The sequence below is a fragment of the Myxine glutinosa genome, chromosome 13 (assembly GCF_964187855.1).
Source record: "Myxine glutinosa chromosome 13, kmMyxGlut1.1, whole genome shotgun sequence".
Classification (NCBI taxonomy): domain Eukaryota; kingdom Metazoa; phylum Chordata; class Myxini; order Myxiniformes; family Myxinidae; genus Myxine; species Myxine glutinosa.
The window spans coordinates 35,802,931-35,815,848 of NC_136273.1; the positions used below are offsets into that span (position 1 = coordinate 35,802,931).

Below are 12,918 nucleotides of genomic sequence, written 5' to 3' on the forward strand. Positions count from 1 at the left end.
TCCTTATCGACGGTTTTGAATGGAGTTCTTGCTTGAATGCTTAAACCACTTGGCGGGCTCTCCACAAAAGGCTTGGTAAATAAACACACCACCTATATTCTTGAGGCCAGATCCTAGATCTGCTGTAATCTATACCCGGGGGGGGGGGGGGGAGGAGGGGAGGAAGGGTGAGGAAGGGAGTGCGCGGAGTGGAACGGGGAGTGAGAGGTGAGGGGAGAGGGAGGGGGAGGGGAAAGATATACTACTTATACATCTTTGGGGGGGGGGGGGGGGAGACGGGTGGCTTTGACAGGCCCCTTCGTTTTGGGGGAGGGGGGTGGGCAAGGAGGAAAAAATTTCCCATGCAAAGAGTGCTTTAACCTCAGTGTTTCCCAAGTAAAAAATGAAATTGTAATATCCTCTGCTACCATCACCAGGTGGCGCTACACGGTACACATTTACAAAGAGAATTTACGCCCCTAACCAGCCCCCAAGACCCCTGCATGAGGCCGCAGCCACATAGCCTATGTTATCCCCCAGATAAAGTTGTATTTGTATTTATACCCCGAGTAAGGTATATAAGCATTTATAGCTGGAGTACCCGGCCTTGCTCAAGCGAAAAAGAAACATTAACATATTTGAAATGAGGGCAAATATAATGGAATAGCAATTACATCCAAATCAGAATCCATCACAAATGTCAAATCATCATTTTACCATTTCGTTGAATTTATGCTGGTGAATGTGCCGTTGACCACGTTTCTGAGTTGAGTATGATGACGTTCCGGAAGAAGAAGAAGCCTTACCACCAACTTCGACCGCTTCCGGAATTGTTTGATTATTTGTGTTCAAATGTTTGGTAATTGTTTTGTATTTATTTATGCGAATGTGTACTTGTATATAAGCCAAAGGTGGGCGGTCCGCTTCGAAAGTCCGCTTATCCGCTTATCCGCTGCAGCGGACTAACGTTTTCGAAGCGGATAAGCGAATCGGAACAACCCCCGGAAACCGAAGCGGATAAGCGTAAGCGGACTACCGAAAAATTAAAGCGCATCGCGATTCGCCAAATCAGCTGTTAGCCTGAGCCGTTACTCTAGAATTGTGAATATTTATTTAAGTGAATAATAAGTGAAACCCTAACAACTCGGCTCTCGCCCAATCTCTTCCCGCTCGAGTTCCGTGATGCTTGGGTAACTCTGTTTCTCAGGCATAACACGCCGCTCCCGAGCTCTGCCTCGGTCGAGCGCGTGTTCAGCTACGGGTCGGACATCCTCAGGCCTAAGAGGTCGGCCCTGGCTGCACCGAACTTCGAGGCCCTCGTCTTCATGAAGGGCAACCTCCAAATCCTCAAGAAGGCCCACGAGGTGGAGGAGGAAGACGAGGACTAGTCAACAGATTGCTAGTCTGTTGACTAGTAGACTCTCTTGTCAAAGAAAGGACGAGCAAATTGATTTTTCTTTAATGTAACTTGCATATATTAAAATTATATTTAAATTAACTGTAGCGTAGAGTAGAGTCGAGTGGAAAACTTAATTTCAATAAATTTTGAATAAATTTTATTTAAATAAAAATGTATATTTTTGATCTTAAAAGCTTTGTTTGTCTTTGTAGTAGTTAGAAATGGCTATTTAGGCTTAAAAAGCATTAAATTCCCTTTAGAAACGTCAAAAATCGCTTTAAAAACGTCGAAGCGCTTTTAAAAAATCGAATCGAAGTGGATAAGCGGATAAGCGGTAAGCGGACTAAGATTTTCGGCCGCTGAAGCGGATAAGCGAATCGGACTACACGGGCTGGCGGAGCGGATAAGCGGTAAGCGGACTTAACATTTTCCGAATCGCGCCCACCTTTATATATAACTGTCATTAATCAAAAAGGCTTCGGCACTATAGAGCGATTAAAAAAAAAAAGAAAAAAAAAAGACCTTTTTCTTTTTTAGCCTAAAACACTCCCAATCACTCACTGATTAACCTCTGAAAGTTTGACGAAGATCCGTTCAGCCATCTCTGAGAAAAATGGCGACACACACACACAGACAGACAGACAGACAGACCAACGGCTCTCTTATATAGTGGTTAACCGAGAGAGGAATGACTATTCCTGTAGCTCCGGTAGGGAACGGGTGTACTGGTCTTTAAAATGCAACTCACCTGTGATTAGTTCAGCTGATAGGAAGGTTAGGGTATTGTTTTCAGTTGTAAATGGAAATCTACTTTGCAGTGCAGATTCTATCATGTGAAATGTGATGGTATTGTTGAAGGTGATATCCATCTGCAAGGTCAAGAAGCTGCTGGAGTTGACATCTGTTGAATAACAAGTATGATATAGTTAATTTTAGCCTTTCACAAATGTATGTATACAAAGTATATAAATATATAGATGTGGTTATGAGAACCAAATAAATCCTCCAGTGTTGTGGTTATGAGTTCCAAATAAATCCTCCCATGGTTAAACAGTTATTTCATAGTTACATTGTTTCGTTTAACTGTCGAGAGTCCATGTTGATAGATCTGTATTGTGATTGTGTACCCCAAATATAATTTTTAAAATCATTTAACAATACTTTTTGGGGACCGTCTGCCGAATATTTTCCTCAAACACGAACGCATTATTCCTGCATCCCCCGTAACCACTTCACGAGCGGCTCTTCCAAAGGTTCGGGGATGCCGTGTATGAGTGTACGCAGGTGGGTGGACCTGCAAATGGACCCATGCTGCTCATCCTGGAAATTGTGTGGAGGCACGTGTGAAAAACGGGAACGTAGATTGAATACATAGAGGAGAGGCTGGGAAGAGAAGTGGAGGTAATGTTGTGGGTATGAGAACCAAATAAATCCTCCAGTGTTGTGGTTACTTACTTACTTAATCTCTTCATTCCGGTGGGACGTAAGGCTGCTACAAGCTTTCGCCATTTATCTCTATCCTCAGCTACATTCTGTTCCTCACACCATGATAGACCCATCTCCTCCAGATCAGCTACCAATCCTATGCCAAGTTGTTTTTGGCCTGCTTGGTTTCCTCCTTCCTGGCAGTGTCCATCCCAAAGCAACTTTGGGGATTCGGTCAGGGGGAATTCTAAGCATGTGGCCATTGGAGGCGGCGACACTTGATTTCAAGGGAAATGCTGTGGCAACCAGTATTTTTTCATGCAGGTCTTTGTCAGATATCTTATTGGGCCAGAAGATGCGGCAGATTTTCTGAAGGCATCCATCGTGGAAAGACTAGCTTTCTCATATCTGACATAATTACTCACCAGCACTCAGAGCTATATCGGAGAACGGACTTGACATTGCTGTTTCTAGCAACGGTACCCGCTCTACGGGCGGGGCTTCAATTGGGAAGCCCAAATGAAAAGGCTAAATATCAGAAATTTAAGGCTTTTTTATTTTAAACGATTCATATAAACATCCGTTGAATCATATAACATGCAAATCATCAAATTCTAAACAATACATGGCGCCCATTTTGAAAAAAGATTGAATTCTGCAAACGGAAGTGGCTGCCATACGTCTTTCTCAGTCGCACGTTTATGTGTGAAGAGTGTGCGCCGAATCTGTAACACCGAAGCGGCTGCTACACCTGTTTCTCAGTCGCTTTGCACACGCTGCCGTGTTACTTCGGAGCCGCACGTTTATATAGGAAGAGTTTATCAGGAGTCGATCTACTCTCTCCTGGTACGTAGAATTTCAACAAAAGCCACATCACTGTTCATATTGGGAAATATTATTCCATCGTGTTTGGAAAAACTGGAAAATTGGAAAACTTGGAAAAATTGGAAAAACAATCTAGCCTATTTTACTCCAGGGGGTCCCAGGATTACCCACCCAAAATATCGTTGCAATCGGTTCAGCCGTTTTTGCGGTACCTTTGAACTGACAGACAGACAGACGGACGGACATTTGGTGAATTATTGTAAGACAAAGTCTTATCTTTGTCTTCAGGCTGAACTGTACTTCAGGATGCCTAGGTATGGTATACCTAGGTATGATGAGACTGCCTAGGTGTGTAAGCTAAACTACGGTCTCTCTGGCTTCTGCATTTGCAATAATGGATGCAGAAGGTGCAGTGTTGATATTCATCACCTTGGTCTTAGTGATGTTAATATTAAGGCCTGTCCTTCTGGTGAAGCTAGCTAGCTCGCCTGTTTTTCTTACAAATGGGTGTTTCTTGATGACAAAACAGTTAAATCATCAGCAAAGTCCAGATCTTCAAGTTGGGTGGAAAGGATCTACCGGATGCCTCTCGGTCTATTTGATATGGTGTTCCTCATGATCTAGTTGTTAGTAATCAGAAAGAGGATAGGTGATATAATACAACCTTGGCGAACTCCAGACTCCACCGGGCCCCACTCTGACAAGCACTTGTTCATGATGACACTGTTCATGATGTTCATGATGTTCATGATGTTCATGATGTCCATGATTCAAAGTGTTCATATAATTTTCTTATGAGAGTAATCATCTTCTGTGGAATTCCAAAAGATCTCAGTATCTTCCACAGGCTCGCTCTATGTATACTATCGAATGCTTTCTTGAAGTCAATGAAGTTGATATAAAGAGGTGTATTACATTCTAAGCATTGTTCAGTGATGGTACGTAGTGTAAATATTTGGTCACTGCACCTTCTTCCTGCTCTGAAACCCGCTTGCTCCTGTCTCAACTTAATGCCAATAACCTTATCAATTCTGTTGAGAATCCCATAGACCTTGCTTGGGATTGAAAGTAGTGTTGTCCCCCACCAGTTGTCACAGTTACCATGATCACCTTTCTTGGGTAGCTTGACAATGAGGCCTTTTGTCCAGTCAGCAGGGATACTGTCCTTGGACCTTGGTCCAAACCACCTTGAAGAGGTCAGTGAGCACCCTTGTGGCAGTAGTGATGTCAGCTTTAAGCATTTCAGCATGGATAGAATCAATGCCAGGGGCATTTCCACTGCTCATGGCTTTGATGGCAACTCTGACATCTTCTTCAGAAGGTGGCTTAACGTTGATCCCAAGGATAGCTTCTACTGGTAGGGGTTCAGCTGGTTCATTTGGCTCTGGGCTGTTTATGACATCATGGAAGTGTTGAACCCATCTTGCTGTTTGCTGATGCTCTTTTATTATAACGTTCCCTCCTTTATCTTTCGAAGGGGCACAGTGATTGGTGTTTTTACCGCATAGTTGCTTGGTGATCTTATACACTGCGCTCATCTCTTCCCCCACTGCAGCCTGTTCAGCTTCACCAGCTAACTGCTCTAAAAATGACCTGTTGTCTTTGTGTGCACTCTCTTCGACTTCCTTATCTTTGGCCTTGTAAGCTTGTTGTAACTGTTCATTGGTAAGTGCCGAGGTAACTTTGTGCTCAACATCTTTTCCTTCAATTGCTTCCTTCAAGTGTTGTGCCCATGAGTTCCAAATAAATCCTCTCGGAGTTAAGCAGTTATTTTATAGTTATATTGTTTAGTTTAACTGTCTAAAGCCCGTGTTCATAGATCTGCATTGTGATTTTGTTGTAAGAAACCCTTGCACACCTTAGCTTTCATGTTCGCATGTTCAATAGCTCTGTCGCTGGACGCTCTGTCCTATCTCTGAAGCTTGTGCACCCTGTTAGGAGACGCATTCTGTATGTGCCGTGAACGACGTCACAGCACCGTGGGGAAACACTGGGGCCATAGCTGTGTAAGGTGCAGGAGGGTCGTGAGCTTGGAGGGTGCTAGTTTCAGTCGGGGCGTGGGAGCGCCAGAGTCAACAATTGGGTGTGCAGGGGGTCCATCCTTTCCCCGTCTATTTCTTTATATATCAGCAAATCTTCGTCGCCAATAATTCAGCCCATCATTCTTTGCCAATCACCCATCTTTCCCTTTCAAATCGGATGCATGATGCCAGCATATGTACTGTAGAGGGTTAAGTCATTGTAGATAAGGATCTGAGAGTGGGAATGTCACGTCGGGGATAAGAGGCATGTATGAGTGCTGTTATTAGTGCCCTACCGGTGTACACCGGAGGGGACTATAGGTTTGCACGCCGTCCCTCCGTCCGTCAGTCCGTCAGTCTGTCAGTCTGTCAGTCCGTCAGTCCGTCAGTCCGTCAGTCCGTCACGCAAAGAACAGTTTTCCGGAATTTTTTTCTAAACGCTTAATGCTAATGATTTCAAACTTGGCACTTCGGTTCCTCATGATAAGTTACAGATCAAGTTCGAACTTCACGACGTTTCGATCATTTTTGACAAAGTTATGGCACTTTGAACTTTGGGAATTCTGATAATTCTGATGATCCTTAACTCAGTGCCATTTTAAGTTTTAATTTCCTTTAAAAAAGATTTTCTCTGCAATAATAGGACCGATTGAGATCAAATTTTCACCATAGGAGGGACTCGGTCTGTAGAATATTCTAATGGTAATTATGACGTCACAGGTCACGTGGTTCGGGCGCCATATTGTTTTTCGTGAAAACACGAAAACCCCTTTTTCTCTGCAACGGCTGAACAGCTCGAGGCCAGACTTTACAGGCAGAATTGCATACCCATGACGAACAAAAAAGTCAGCGAGCATGATGTCATGCGTCACATGGTTTCAGAGTTATGACGTTTTTAAGCATGAACCTTTAAAACCGAGCCCCTCCCTCATTTTTGATCCAATCGAGGGGAAACTTCACAGATCTGTTCCCCATGTCAGTCTACTAAAATGTCCTTTTGGAATTTGCGATAGCTCACGTGGTTTGGCAGATATCGTTAATTAAACGAAAATATTTTAAAAATAGATATCTCTTGAATCGCTTTATTGATCGACGTGAAACTTCATACTATAGTAGACGTCATGAAGAGTAACAAGTGTGCAAAGGTTCAAGATGATTGGATGTACGGTCTGGAAGCTAGAAGTTGTTATTGCGTGAAGAAGAAGAGGCGGCAAGTGTGCGGATTTAATTATTTATCACATGTACAGACTGAAAGCATCGTTGGACACGACCTGTCGCGGTCATTTTAATCTCAAATAAAATTCTAATTTAAGATTTGTCAATAGCTGAGGTATATTAACAAACGAATAAAACAGTTTTGGTCAAATTCTGACTTTTTAAACTCGATCGCATTTGACAGAGTTGTGACAAGCTGAGGAAGAAGGAACTTCGCATTGGCTTCTCCAATGTGCCATAAAAAAATGGATATCTCTTGAATCGCTAGTACCTCAGACCGTGAGTTGGTAATAATTTATATAATTCACACAGTGCAATACGTGCAGGCCGCTCCACGGAGCGACCTTGCAGGCTTATCAACGAGGCGAGGCGTGACACACACGTGTCTCAGCATACCTCAGATCAGGTTTGAAAACCATCATCGACCGTGCATAAATTTGCATATTCGATCATTTTTGACAAAGTTATGGCACTTTGAACTTTGGTAGGGGACATGTATTGCAGCGCAATACTCAGAATGCTTGTTATTGTAGATATATACAGTTTCATTGTTCCATCTGCCTGTAAATACCTCCTTGGCTTGCCGTTGAAAATACTTGCCTTTGTTACAGGCTATAAAGGTCATTTTAAAAAGAAACCGTGTCTTGACTTATTCTGTCCATTTTGATGACAACATAAGACAGCTGAGGAGTCTGGCCAGCTCGGATTTGTTATCCAAGTTCCATCTCAGCTGCGGTTATATGACGTTGGTTTCGCTCTGACTAAATAAAGCATTGACTAAAGGTATTTTAAACCAATTTCGATGCTTGCTAGAAGACAGGGCAGCATGTAGAATTATACGAACATAATCATAAGAATTTAAACAAACAAACTAAAAAAATACCTATTTTGGGGGGCAAAACCCCCACCCCTTCCCACCCCATAGACCACCTTCGACGCCGATTTTTTAAATGCCAAGAACAAACTTTCGTTCAACAATGGTGATTACGGTTGTGGTGAAGTTTCATGAGAATTGCATGTGTAGTTTCTGAGAAGAAAGCAAATACCTTTTTTTTTTCTTTTTTTTTGTATACAGAATCGAGGCTCGTGAAAGAGCTAACATTTATCACACAAACAAATCAAACAGACAAGCAAACAAAGTATATAAAAAGGGGAGCGGAAGACAAGATGGGGAGAGAGGGGGAAGCACATAAACACAACATTTGAGAGCAGGGACATCGGGAATGTGTGGGAGGGAGAGGGCTTGGGGGGAGGCGGCGTGGGAGGGGAGGAGTGGGAGAAGTATAAACACAAGGACACCAAGGACTTCCAGGAAGAAGTTGGTATTTCAAAAAAGTGTATTTGGGGTGAAGTTAGCAGGGGTAGAAAAGATTTGGGGGGCAACTCCCCTGTAGATCCCCAAAGGTGCAGATTTATTTAATGCCGTGATCAAACTTTGGTATATCACGGGCGATGAAGGTTGTGGTCAAATTTCATCGACATTGGGTGTGTAGTTTCAGAGAAGAAAGCAAACATCTATTTTGGGGGGGTCAAACCTGGACCCAATTTGACCCCCGGTAAACCCCCTTAGACGCCAATTTTTTTTTAATGCCGTGAACAAACTTTAGTCACAACGCAACAAATATCATTTGTGCAAAATTTGGTCGCAATCCCATCAGCGGTTTCGGAGAAGTTTCAAGTGTTTACGGATGGACTGACGGACGGACGGACGACGTGCCATCGCATAACCTCCCCTGAACTTTGGTCCAGGTGAGTTAAAAATAAGGAATTGAAGAAAAAAAGGGGGAGTTGTGGAACTGGGTTTGGCGACGAGAAGAAAGATGAACTGGAGGACAGTGTTGGAGTGGGGGCAGAGAAGGGAGAGAGTCGGAGTGAGGGGCAGAGAAAGGAAGGGAGAGAGTTTGAGTGTGAAGGGGGGGGGGGGGAGGGGGTCAGCGAAAGGGCAGAGTTAGGAAAGGGGGGTTGAGGCTTTGGGAGTGGGATTAGGACTTGGGATTGGGCTGGAGCTGGAGCTGGGGGGGGGGGGGGGGGGAGAGTTGGGGACCTGAAAAAGAAGGGGGGAATATATGACAGAATTGGGATTGGGGAGGGGACAGAGAGCTGGGAGTGGGGGTTTTGACGACTTGGATCCGGGAGGGTGGGGAAGAAGGAGGAGGTTGAGGACTTGAAATCACATTTTGCATAACGAGGAATTTCCGCGGGTCTCTGCCGTCATGCTGTCAAAGGACATTCCTCGCAAACTCCGAGCGAAGAATAATGAAAGACTTTCACGTTTTGTTTTTAAGTCATAGCATATTAAATGCTCCCAACAATACCCCATTGAAAATAAAGGGATCAAATAAAGTGTTAAGAATTAATCATAAGTGTGGGGGTGAATAGGATTTTAATTTACAGATGACACACTTGTTGATGGCTTGCCCTGCAGGCAATACCCCAGGATCACAGTTTTTAGCTGGGCCAGGATTCAAAACCAGGTTAGGGAGGTCAGACACAAGTGTGCATACCTTTTGGGTATCCTACCAACCTGCAATGCCAGTTACAATACAACAGGAATTTTAAGGCCATTTTCCCCGCAAGAGCGGGGGTTAGCCTTGCGGTCCCCATGACAATCTTCTCCATTTACCAGCATGATAATATTAAAATATTGCTTGAGAGTGTCGAATGTGTTTTACATGGTCATGATCAATCGATATATTATAGTAACCCTCCATATGATTACAAGATAAAACAAAGAATGCACATACACCACAATCACTTTGTCTCTTTTAATTTACCTGTCTGTGGTACTTTCTCGGAAGATAAGTTTTCGGTATTCTGTGAAAACAAGAACAAACACAATAATAAAAAAATGTTGGTTAAATGCAAAATGAGAGACGCTTGAAAAAAAAAGTCCAAAAAGCCGTGTAATTTCGGATCTTAAGGTCACTGGAGGCAAATTCACAACATAGCCAGGTCAGTACGATGCAATCTGTTGCCTTTATTGATGTATTTATTTTACCCAATATTTATACAAGCATTTCTGTTTATCACTCTCACTATATTAAACAATGTTTTTTGTTTATCATTGTTTCATTGTTTATCTTTAAGATAGCCGATATGTTTGAATAACATAATTGTATATGGGATAGAAAGAGAGGTCCAAAACCAAAACATTTTAGCACTTCAAAAAGATATGGAGGAGAAACGCAGTCAAAAGCTTTCTCCTGGTCGAGGAAGATCAAGCCACAACTTTCATAATTAGTCTCACAGATTTCAATGACATCTCGGACAACAGAGATATTATCCTGAATATTGCGACCAGGAACACAATAAGTCTGGTCCATGTGTATAATGTCTCCTAGTAGGGGTGAGAGATGCAAGGCCAAAACCTTTGAGAAAATTTCATAGTTCGTACACAATAAGGACACTGGCCTCCACTGTGATATGAGCAATAAATTTCCTTTTTTAAGAAGCAAAGTAAGCACGGCTCTCCTGCAGCTCAGTGGAAGTTCACCCTTCTTCAAGCTCTCCAGGAGAACCAGAAGCAAATCAGGTCCAATCAAGTCCCAAAATTCCTGGAAGAACTCCACTGGCAGACCATCCAGGCCAGGTGATTTCCCTCTGTCCAGGCTTTTATGGGCAACAGAAAGTTCCTCAAGCGTGAGCGGTGACTCCAAATCCGTTCTTTGCTTTGGAGTTAGTGTACCGACACCATCAAACAAGTTCGGAACAAGTTCTGCATCGACATCTGTTGCCTGGTAAAGTGTAGAGAAGAAGAGTCTTGCATCCTTCTTCATTTCTACAGGGTTGGTCGTGATTGAATTATCAGGACGTTTCAAAGCAGTAATTTGGGAATGAGGAAATTTTGTTTCAAAATCAAAGAAAAACCGGGTCGGAGAATCCAGGAGGTAAAGGTGCTGAAAGCGTAGTCTCGTTAGCGCTCCTTGGGTTTGATTAGAAATTATATTATTAAGAAGAGACTTCTTCTCACATAGTCTTAGCATCTTTTGGGGGGTAGGATGGGTTTTTTAATTTGTTTGAATCTGGAGAATCTCCTTCTCCAGCTCCACTTTCATTCTGCGTTCTACCTGTGTGTTTAGAAAACAAAACTGCTGACAGAAATTTCTAATTTGGACCTTTGTGTTGTCCCACCACAATCGCTGGTCCCTAAAACTGGATTTGGAGCCTCTCAGATTGGACCACACCCTCTCAAAGGCATTCCTAAAGGAGGGGTTATCAAATATGGAAATGTTTAGTTTCCAATAAGAGTGGAGATTTGGAGATAACCCCACACGGTAACTCATGGTAATGAGGTGATGGTCAGAGAAACCAGACGGGGAAATTTCAGTGGTGGGGGAGAGGTTGGCAAATGACAAATTTATATAAAATCTATCAAGTCTGGCAGGGGCCACTTGATTATTGGCAAACCTTACACCAGGTAAATTGATGGGTGTCTGGATTTTGTATCTGCCAGATATCTTGAAAACCAAAATCTCTTGTTATTTTAGATAACAGTCTGGCTGGTCCGGGGTGAGGTTCTGCGCCATTCCGATCGCACTCAGGTTGCAGGGTGCAATTAAAATCACCCCCCATTATAATGCACTTCTGCAAGTCTAACTGCATCATGTGGAGTCGTAACCTGTCATAGAAGGTTCGTCGGTCTGTGCCCTTTGAAGGGGCATAGACATTTATTAAAGTAAAATTAATGTCTCCATCAACAAAGTCCAGTGAAGCTAAGTGACCTGGGATTATTTCCTGAAATGAGAGTTGGAGGGGGAAAAAATGGGGATTAATTAGAAAGGCAGCTCCTGCTGTACGAGAGGTTGAATCGCTAAAGTAACCGGCCTTTTTCATCATTCGATTCCATATAGCGTGAGATGATGGAGTAGAGTGGGTTTCTTGTAAGAAAGCCACATCTAGTTTCCGTTGCCTTACAAGGTTGACCACTGAGCATCGTAGACTGGCTCACACCACCATTTATATTGAGGCTACCAAAAATAGTCATAGAGATGTAAAAGAGGTAAGGAAAGGGAAATATGCGTATTATCCTTTTAGTTCATTTTTTGCCTTAACAATGTGTTTCTTAAACCTACTGCATTGGGGTTCCGTGAAATTGTGGTCACTGTTTCGGCGAATAATACACCTTGCCGTTTCAATAAACCCATGTAGATCAGAAAAATGATCTTTTATTTCAATATATCCTTTTCTAAAAGTCTGGTTCAGAAACTTGAGTATTTCCGATGGTAAGGCGTTGGAATCACTGTATGTTAGCCTAGTCAAAAAATCTGAAAATGTGCCTTTCTAGAATGATTGAGGCATTTTTGAGTAAAAGCAAACAAACCACTTTTTCTGGGGTAGTTTTTCATGCTGAATATGAATCTGTTGTTTGCCAAGCCCAAAAATGCGTAATTAGGTCACTGATCAAGGTCAAAGGTCAATGAGTGCAAAATTCAATTTTTTTGAAAAAATGCTTTATTTTACATCCCCTATCTGTACATTTCAATTATTTTACAATATTTTGTCTAGTAAGGTTGCTAAAGCTTTTCAAAATCTTATTTTTAAAGGAAAACGTGAGGACACATCTATGCTCATTTGCCTTTATCTCTGTAAGGGGCGACAATTAGTTTTTGCGTAATTTGCTTGCAGTTTAACCTCTAAATGCACAATGGGGCAGAGTTTTTATGCTCCTATTGATGGTCTAGAGATAGATTTTATAAAGACAGAATCTAAATGTCACCGGTAAACAACATAGGTCAAAGGTCAATGAGTGCGAAAGTCTTGCAATGACGTAACAGTTACTTGCACTTGAAACCATCCCTTTCACTCAACAGTGAAAGTGGCTTCATCTTTCTGACCCCAATGCATTTGCCATGTTTGTCAAATCATTTCCATTCAGACAGAGCAGGGTGTTCTTCAATAGACCCTTAATGATGAAGAATGAATCTAATAGCCTAGCATAAGCCATCTAGTTCGTACCCTAGGCATCAGGCATTAAACATTTCAGGAGTACAGGTAAGGGTCTTTTTAAGATTGTTAAAAAATGAAATATAAAATCAAATGAAAGTAAAGGAATGC

At 42.5% G+C, this 12,918-nt stretch overlaps 1 protein-coding gene across 2 annotated transcripts in view; it reads right to left on the reverse strand.

Annotated features, from left to right (window-relative positions):
* Window positions 1-12,918, reverse strand: part of LOC137438846 (adhesion G-protein coupled receptor F3-like) — a 134,875-nt gene that overhangs the window by 87,626 nt on the left and 34,331 nt on the right. For both annotated transcript variants that reach the window (XM_078767322.1, XM_068134263.2), the window contains exons 2-3: window positions 9,639-9,678; window positions 2,127-2,279 (exon numbers count right to left, since the gene is read on the reverse strand). In XM_078767322.1, coding sequence (XP_078623448.1) covers window positions 2,127-2,279; window positions 9,639-9,678 — 193 coding nt within the window. The remainder of the gene's footprint in view (window positions 1-2,126; window positions 2,280-9,638; window positions 9,679-12,918) is intronic.